Raw genomic sequence first — 10,216 nt, 5'->3', positions numbered from 1 at the left:
TTGTAAATTGAGAGTCCTTTGGAGAGTGACACGAGTCAACAGGTATCCTGTGGATCTGGGTCACTGAAAGATGTTCTGGTGGTCAGCGAGGGGAGAGAGAGAGAGAGAGAGAGAGAGAGAGAGAGGAGGAAGGAAGTGAGAAAAAGAAAGATGAAGAGATAAATAGAGGAAGAGAGAAAGAGAAAGAGAGGAAGAGATTCAGGGTGATGCAGAACATTGTTGCTAATAGCTGTCTCCATTACCTTAGAGATGTGATGATGATGATGATGATGATGATAAATCTGCAGATAATAGTGGTGTAAACCAGGGGTTTTCAAACTTTTTGACTCGCGGACCCCTTTATATTTCAGGCTTTACCTTAGGGACCCGCTTATAAACGCTTATGGAATTTATACATAAATATTTGCTTAAAATAACATATTTTTGCATTTATTTATTTAACAGTATTTAACGAATAGGTTTATTGTCAATTAAAAGATTTCGATTAAAAAACATATATAAAATCAAATTGCCCATAAAAAGTATTTGCTGTCCACGGACCCCCTGTGGTCCGCAGACCACAGTTTGAAAACCCCTGGTGTAAACAATAGTGACAAGTCTAAGAAAGCTACTGTTGTTGATGATGATGATTGTGATGATAGCAGTGGTGATGAAGATGATGATAATTTCAGTAATGATGGTGATAATAGGGTGGTGTTGGTGATGATGATGATAATGATGATGACGTTAATGATGGTGGTAATGATGGTGTCAGTGATAGTAGTAATAGTGGTGGTGATGATGATGATGATAATGATGATGATGATGATTGTTCAATTTCTTCATCAGTTCTGCAGAAATAGGCTACAACATGGTCGTCAAAGATGTCAGTCCTCAGATGGTGCTACACGTGAAGATCAACTCTGCCTCTATCATGGCCTACAACCTCTCGCTCATTGGTAATAACTGCATTATGTTCTTTAATTGGTGGTGGTGGGCATGGTATTGTTGTCGATGGCGACAGTATTGAGGGTCTTGGTGGTGGTGGTGGTGGTGGTGGTGTTATGGCATTGTTGTCATTGTTGGTGGTGGTGGTAGTGGAATGAGAACCCAGATTTGAAATTTCCCCAAGGCACCTGAAGATGGCTGGAGGGTACATCAGTTGAAACATTGTGTTAACAACAAACAAGATGAGGACAAATATCCGTCAAATGTAAATAATGTAAATAATATACATACTTCCTCATCTCTTAAATATAGAACTGTATAATATAAATAAATGAATTAAAACTTTGTTAATGTGATATTAATGGTTAACAGGAGGATTTAATTAGGTTTCATGAGCTTAATTACCTCTAGACAATCTTATGAAACCATTATGTCTTTTTTCTGTTCAGGTGGGTTTTTTTTTATTTATCCATATAAAGGCGACATTTCTTTTTGCAGGTTATTATGATAGATGTGAAAAATTACTGTCAGAAAACTTGGGGAAAATTTCATCACATCATCCCAGTCTAGCTGTGATGTTAAATACAATGGGTATTAATTATGAAAGGAGTGAGTATAATCGTTTTTTTTTTTTATTGTTGTATTTCAGGATGGTCATTGTTTTTTTTGTTTTTTTTTGCCGCATAAACACACATACTATATATTCATTCTTCGCTCGTTTTTTACTGTTTTTATTTTAACTCGTGTCCATTGTCTGGAAATCTTTCATCACACATCTGTGACCTCTTCAGTGACACTCTCCACCCTCGTGTGCTCCTGCTCTGCTTTGTCCATTCTCTGTTTCAACACACGGTTTCACACAAGGAGTCTTGCAACACAAATTCATGAACATAAAAGTTTTTATTTATTTATTTAAAAAATATTTTGATATTTTTTGGTTAGATCCTGGGGTTGGATGGTGGTACTGAGGCATATCTGTGTAGTAAGAAGCATGCTTCCCAACCACATGGTTCTGGGTTCAGTCCTATTGCATGGAACCTTGGGCAAGTGTCTTCTGTTATAGCTTCGGGCCAACCAAATCCTTTTGAGCAGAATGGGTTTGGTAAGATGGAAACTAAATGTCTGGCAGATGTGTGTGTGTGTCTGTCTGTCTGTCTGACCCCCATCACCCACATTGATAACAGTGTTGGTGTGTTTACATACCTGTAACTTAGTGGTTTGGCAAAAGAAACCAATAAAATAAGTACCGGGCTTAAAAAAAAAGCACTGGGGTTGATTCTTCAAGGTGCTGCCCCAGCATGGTCCCAGTCTAATGACTGCAACAAATAAACAACAAAGGAAAAGATAACAGATGTGTGTGTGTGTGTGTGTGTGTGTGTGTGTGCGCGTCTTTATGTAAGTGTTTGTCACCCATTACTTCTTAGTGTTGGTTTATTTACATCCCTATGTCATAGCAGTTTGGTAGAATAAAATCCACTTACTGGGATGCACCAGGCTTAAATACATATGTACTGGGGTTGATTTATCTGACTAAACCCTTTGAAGCAGTGCTCCAGACTGGCCGCAGTCCTATAACTGAAATCAGTGAAAGATAAAAAATAAAAAGATGTCTATATATATATATATATATAAGGAAAATAGGACAAGGTAGAAAATGCTAAAATAATTTTATCATGAAGAATATTTAGAGTAAAGCATGAAAAACAAATTAAATTGTAGAAAAATTAAATGAAATGTTTTTTTAAAAATATTTCCATAGCGTTCACAACAGTAAGAGAACGAGAGAGAGAGAGAAAGAGAGACAGAGAAAAGGAAAATGTCCCTTGTGTTTGAAAACTAAGGAAATACTTTAAATAAAAGACATTTCATTTAATTTTTCCACAATTTAATTGTTTTTCATGCTTTACTCTAAGTTGAAAAAGTCGCAAAGACTGAAACCGGTACTAAAATGTTCTTCATGATAAAATCATTTTAGCATTTTCTACCTTGTCCTATTTTCCTTTGGTGATTTTTTTTTTTTCCCCTCTGCCTTACTTTTCTATTGGACTTTCTTCTGTTTCTGAAGAAGAGCCGGGGCTCGAAATGTAAAACCACCTTTCTTTCCTTCCTTGAGCATCTGTTAATACTTTACATGTACCACATCCTTGTGTTGTTGTTTTTTTTGTGTTCTTCATTTTTTTTATTTACTATACATATATATATATATATATATATATATATATATACTCTTTTACTCTTTTACTTGTTTCAGTCCTTTGACTGCGGCCATGCTGGAGTATTGCCTTTATGGTCGAGCAAATCGACCCCAGAGCTTATTCTTTGTAAGCCTAGTACTTATTCTATCAGTCTCTTTTGCCGAACCACTAGAGTACGGGGACACAAACACACCAGCATCAGTTGTCAAGCGATGCTGGGGAGACAAACAGACACATAAACATATACACACACACATACATATATATATATATATATATATATATATATATATATATATATATATATACGTTGGGCTTCTTCCAGTTTACATCTACCAAATCTACTCACAAGGCTTTGGTCGGCCCGAGGCTATAGTAGAAGACACTTGCCTGAGGTGACACACAGTGGGACTGAACCCAGGACCGTGTGGTTGGTAAGCAAACTACTTACCACACAGCCACTCCTGCGCCTATATATATATATATATATGGGTCAAGAAGACCTGTACCCCACAGCAGAAATGTTAAGACTGAACCTTCTGGTTGTTTTAAGCACCTGTAGTGGTGCCATGTAAGAGTACCCATGTGGTGCTCATTCCATGCCACGTAAAAGCATCCAGCACACTTTGTAAAGTTGTTGGCATTAGGAAGGGCATCCAAGCTGAAGAAACCATGCCAAATTAGACTGGGGTCTGGTATAGCTACCCAGCCTCCCAGCTCTGGTCACATCATCCAACCCACGCCAGGATGGACAATAGACGTTATATGGTGATGATGATGATGATGGTAATAATGGAAATTCTTTTTTGTATCCTTTTTGTATTTTTTGACTTCAGTTTTAAATTTCTGATCCTGCCTCATGTGTAAGGAGATAGTTACCTCCCTTTGCATTAACTGCCATCCAGAGGTCACCACATGTGTCTTCAGGCATTTTTACCTGATATTTTCTTTTCTCTTTCTGCAGATGGCTTACAGTACGACGAAGCATTCATTTTTTATAATGCTTCTCTAAGGGAAAGAATGAAGGTTGCTGCAATAAATCCTAGACTATCTGTCGTGGCAAATTGTAATGTAGCAAAGATAATATCTCGTGATCGTGGAAACCATGGTAAGTATTCTTTTGTCAAGTCTTACTTCTAAAATCTATGAGGCGGGTGCAGGAAAGTTCCTGGCTTTAAAGATATCGCAAAAGGCCTTGCTTGGTGGATCAACTTTCTGAGTTCTTTTACAGGGCTTAGAAAAACTGAAGGACTGCTGCAATAAGTGTGTAAATCTGAGAGGGGAATATCTTGAGTAAAATCATAATTTTCTTTTACCAAAAGCCAGGAACTTTTCAGTACCCCCTCGTACATATATAATCACATGTTTTTTGAGAGGGTGCTGAAATAGGATATTGAAAAAGGCATGTTTGGAGGCCCAACCTCCTGAGTTCTTTTATAGGGGTTAGAAAAACTGAAGGACTGCTGCAATAAGTGTGTGAATCTGAGAGGGGAATATCTTGAATAAAATCATAATTCTCTGATCCTCCTGTATTTTCTTTTACCCAGAGCCAGGAACTTTTCAGCACCTCCTCGAACTTTTAGTACAAGCCCACAGACATTCAGTCTGCTAGAAATAGCAGCAGAATCTCATTGAACTCATGCCTAAGAGCGAACATAATTGCGTAGTGTGTGGTTAAGAGATGTTTACTTCTCAACCATGTGGTTTTGGGGTCTGTCTCACTTTGGGGGTACCTTATATTATGTCACAGACTGACAAAAGCACGGTACCCAGAAGTGAGTGTCGGTCTGTATTCTCTTGGCTTTGTTGGAACTTCAATGATGCATTTTTAATTTGGGAAAGAATTTAAATATAAAGTCAGTCGCATTTATACATACACTAGAAATTTCTCTAATTTAATTTTTTTTACACACTGGCTTCCTGATAAAATTCTTGTAAAAGATTTTTATCCTTTTTTGAATTTATATAGATAGATAGATAGATAGATAGATACATACATACATACATACATACATACATATATGCATACATACATACATACATACTTACACACCACACACACACACACACACACACAAGCATGTATATGTATGTGCATACATACATTCTCATACACACACACACAGAAGCATGCATGCATACATACATGTATATACACACACACACACACACACATGCAAGCATGTATATGCATACATACATAATAATCTTAATAGCAGTTCTACAAGAAGTAACACTTGAGGACTACCACACATTTACACTCTCATGGTAGAGCCTCCACTTTTTATGAAATTCCTCTTGCTTGCTTTTATTGTATGATCTGGTTTTTTTTTTTTTTTCAATTAGATATCTCTCAAACACTAAGTATCTAAAATGTTTGAATCTGAGAGTGGTTTTTAACTCATTTTATATATAAAAAATTTTGCTAATAATATTAGCAAGTCAAAGATGCCGTCAGTATATGTGTTTCTTCTCAGTCCGAACAGAATGAGCTGTGGGTCAAGTTTCATGCTATGAACATGTTGTTGTTGGCACTCCGTCGCTTACGACGTCGAGGGTTCCAGTTGATCTGATCAACAGAACAGCCTGCTCATGAAATTAACGTGCAAGTGGCTGAGCACTCCACAGACACGTGTACCCTTAACGTAGTTCAGGGGATATTCAGCGTGACACAGTGTGACAAGGCTGACCCTTTGAATTACAGGCACAACAAAAACAGGAAGTAAGAGTGAGAGAAAGTTGTGGTGAAAGAGTACAGCAGGGTTCACCACCATCCCCTGCCGGAGCTTTGTGGAGCTTTTAGGTGTTTTCGCTCAATAAACACTCACAACACCCGGTCTGGGAATCGAAACCGCAATCCTATGACTGCGAGTTCGCTGCCCTAACCACTGGGCCATTGCGCCTCCACTATGAACATGTATGCACTTTTCATACAGCAAATCTAAGAAGCGTTGCCAGAAGGCCTTTTTATTTATTTATTTTTTTTTTGTCATTCTTATTTTTCTTCCAGAAACAGCACTAAAATTCCTATTGAAATCAAAGGCCATCCTGAAGAAACAAAGTTGGCACCATGTGATTACTTCTGAACTGTTGAACCAGACTGGTCAAGTGTATTTGAGGATGTAAGTACTTTCATTTGGTCTGTCATATTAGTGAAGAATATTTATTTAGCCATTGGTCAAGTTATATTTGAAGATTTGTTTTTATTTGACCAACTAGATTTTTTTGGTCAAGGTCAAGAGAATTTGAGAATGTAGTTGTTTTCCTTTTTAAGTGATTGTATTGCTCAAATCCCATTCGAAAATGTAATTACCTCCATTAGACCAACCATGCTAGTCAAGTGTGTTAACTCCACTATTCTTGTAGCACCACCACCGCCACCACCATCACAACCACACATGACTATCACCACTACTAACTCAGTACCGTCAAACAATAAGTGCTACAAGCTGTTGCTGCTGCTGCTGCAGCTACTATGTCTTCTACTGTTTCTACTACTACTGCCGCCTCCGCCACTGCTACTACTACTATTGCTACTACTGCAACAGCTGCTACTACTACTAGTATATTACTGCCACTGTTGTTACTGCTGCTGCTGTTACTACAACAACAACTACTACTACTACTACTACTACTACTACTACTACTACTATTACTGCTGCTGCTGCTGCTGCTAACAACATCAGTGCCAAAAAAGCTGACAGGGAAGTCTCACTGCACTTGCCTAACCTACTAAAAATAGCAGCCAAATCGCCTTCCAAACACATTTTTTATCATCACCATCATCATTATCATTATCGTTGTAATCATATCCTCATCATCATCACCTTTATTGTCACATACTCTCACATACACACGCACGCGCACCTTCATTTTGGTATCAGCACTACTTTATTATCTCCCCTTCTTCCCAGCTCTCCTGTCTGACCACCTCTGTCTGGCCATCGCCATGATTGACTGCTAGCTACTAAAGCTTTCTTTTTTTCTTATTCTCCCTCTGTTTATTTTCTCATGTTCCTTTCTGCTGCAGAGCGTAGGCTCGAAACATAAAGGACTTTCTCACCTTCCTAATACCCCTGTTTGTTCTTTACACACCTTTTTTGTAAATTCCAACTCAATATAGTTGTCACCATCATCAACACTAGCACCAGCAGCAGCAGCAATACCACTGCCACCACTACCACTATGACTGTTGACATCATCATCATCATCATCATTACCACCACCACCGGCACCATCACTATTATCACCACCACTCTGACAACACCATCGCTATTATTACTATGACCATCAAAATCCCAACTATTACCACCCCAACAGCAACAACATTATCAGCTCAGTTGCTACAACCACTATCATCACTAATACTATAACAACCCTGCTGCTGTCACCACCACCACCACCACCACAACAACAACAACAACAACAACAACAACAACCACCACCACCAAAACCACCACCACCACCACCATCACCACCACCAACCCCCACCACCAACACCACCACCGCGACCACCACCACCGCCACCACCACCGCCACCACCACCGCGACCACCACCACCGCCACCACCACCACCACCGCTACCACCACCGCTACCACCACCGCGACCACCACCACTACCACCACCACCAAAATCACCACCACCACCATCACCACTACTGCCGCCACTACCATCTCTATCACCATCACCACAACTGCCACGACGACGACCACCACCACCACCATCAACCCCAACCACTATGCTCTGTTACTCATTAACCTTACCTTATCATATTACAGGCATGACATGACCAATGCCCTAGCAGCATTCCTGGAGTCCTTGTATATCTACAACAAGATTGATCCCAACAACAGTGCCAAAATTGAGGTCCTTAATATGATTGCCCACTGCAATCTTCTCCAAGAGTCATTCGATAATGCCAGAGAATATTTCCAGGATGTTCTGCAAGTCAACACCAGAGCATCTATGAGCTGTGTCCTAGAAGTCGAAGGTTACGCAATAGCTATGGAACATCTTGTTTATCTCAGTTTTGAGAATTGTGAGGTATGGAAACGACTGTGCTTTATTGTTTGTTGTTTGCTGCAATAGTTGTTGTTGCTGATGATATCACTTCTATATATATATATTCATGTATATGGCTGTGTAGTAAGAAGCTTGCTTTCCAACCCCATGGTTCCAGGTTCAGTCCCACTGCTAGAACCTTGAGCAAGTGTCATTTGTTTATAGCTGTGGGCTGACTAAAGTCTTGTGAGTGGATTAGGTAGACGGAAACTGAAAGAAGCTCATTGTATATATATATATATATATATATATATATATCTACCGTAAAAACCCATGTAATTTGCACACCTGTGTAATTTACGCAGGTGATTTTCAGGATAAGGATTGTTAGAAAAAAAAGCTTCTACTCATGTAAAGTTTGCACCCAAAAGTTTTCAGAATTGCCGATATGGCCAAGGGGGAAAGGGTTTCAATTTAGTTGTATTTAGCATAATTTCACTTACTTATGATTAGATTTTATTAAATTTTCATTAAATAAAAATAATTTCTGTTTAACAGGTATCACATCAAAAGCTATCAAATTACGAAGTGTTTGTGTTGTTTATAATAAGCTTTATCTTACATTTCTTGCCCACAAGAGATTATGTCTGATTTTTAGCCTGCTTCTGTATGTCTTCTCAAATCGTGATCACAGGAAAAGCAGTTGATAATTCTTATCGACAAAAACAAAGCTGATAAATACACACAAGTGTTGCAAAATAAGTTTAATTACCAATAAACATCAGCTTAGATGACACTTTACTCAACTGACAGAAGAAGTTAGCCGATCAAACTGATTATGTAAACAGAATTCTAATTGGTCAAAAGTGCCTTCTTGTCTCAAGCTCTGATTTTCGGCCTATTCTTGTTGGAAACTTTGATACGGAGTATCGAAATTTTAATCCCTTTCACACATATAAAATGTCAAGCAAACTTAAAAATTTGTCTTCATGTTCTGAGTTTAGATTTCACCGAGGTCAACTTTGCCCTTCATCCTTTCGGCATCGATAAAATAAACACCAGCTGAGTACCGGGGTTGATGTTATTGACTTACCCCAACCCCCGTCCCCAAAATTGCTGATCTTGTACCAAAATTTGAAATATATATATATAAATGTTTGTTTATGAAATTTAATTCTATATATATATTTTTTTCTAGACCCAGATGGCTGCTTTGGAGACTCTTTTAGAAGAATTACGTCAGATCAATATACTTAGCGTTAATTTAGAACAAAAAATGCAATATTCAAGTGCCATTGCCAAGTACCAAGGACTGAAAATAAAACTTCTTAAAAAATTCGACTACAACAGCAAACGAACTGGCCTCCTTATAAATTCACTTCCTGTAATTTGTGACTTCTGCCAGGATTACAAACGTTATGTAAATTGCTCACAAGAGAATTATACTTTTAAGTTATGTGGATTGAGATCAATTATAAATGACTTTGATCTCCAAGAATTAAGTCTTCAAGATTAAATGATTATTTTACTAACATTGTTCGGAATTTTTTCATGGAAACGGTTTATTGAAAGAGAAATGTTGAATCAGATGAGACTAAATTCTTTATTCTATTATATTCTAATATACTGTTTAGTTCACCAACTGTGCAAAATATTTTATATGTGTGGTGTATGTCTGGGACCCAATATTTATATATTACCATTTATTGCCTTTCTGCTTTCAGTTCAACTATTAAAAATAAATTATTTCACTTTAAAGAGATTTGTTGTGTAAGGCTGCAGCGGTGCAAGAAGGTACAAAGTAAACAAAACAAAACAAAGTAGCAGTTTAACCAAATATTTTTATGTTTTGGGGCTATGACCTCTTCAGTTCTAAACTTAAGAGATGAGGAATTATGTACATTATTTACATTATTTACATTTGACGGGTATTAGTCCTCATCTTGTTTGTTGTTAACACGTTTCAGCTGATATACCCTCCTGCCTTCATCAGGTGAGAACCCAGGTTCGAAATTTCCCCCAAGACACCTGATGAAGGCTGGAGGGTATATCAACTGAAACGTGTTAACAACAAAGAAGATGAGAACAAATA

General features: G+C 38.0%; 1 protein-coding gene across 1 annotated transcript in view; it reads left to right on the top strand.

Annotated features, from left to right (window-relative positions):
- The window catches only part of LOC106874622 (uncharacterized), an 18,723-nt gene extending 8,841 nt beyond the window's left edge, over positions 1-9,882 (top strand). The window contains exons 4-9 of the mRNA XM_089340732.1: positions 829-938; positions 1,426-1,536; positions 4,087-4,230; positions 6,133-6,244; positions 7,902-8,166; positions 9,323-9,882. Of these exons, the coding sequence (XP_089196858.1) occupies positions 829-938; positions 1,426-1,536; positions 4,087-4,230; positions 6,133-6,244; positions 7,902-8,166; positions 9,323-9,640 (1,060 nt within the window). The 3' untranslated portion in view covers positions 9,641-9,882. The remainder of the gene's footprint in view (positions 1-828; positions 939-1,425; positions 1,537-4,086; positions 4,231-6,132; positions 6,245-7,901; positions 8,167-9,322) is intronic.
- Positions 9,883-10,216: the final 334 nt, after the last annotated feature.

The sequence above is a fragment of the Octopus bimaculoides genome, chromosome 23 (assembly GCF_046866305.1).
Source record: "Octopus bimaculoides isolate indiv1 chromosome 23, ASM4686630v1, whole genome shotgun sequence".
NCBI lineage: Eukaryota > Metazoa > Mollusca > Cephalopoda > Octopoda > Octopodidae > Octopus > Octopus bimaculoides.
This window is presented reverse-complemented; position numbering and strand designations above follow the sequence as displayed.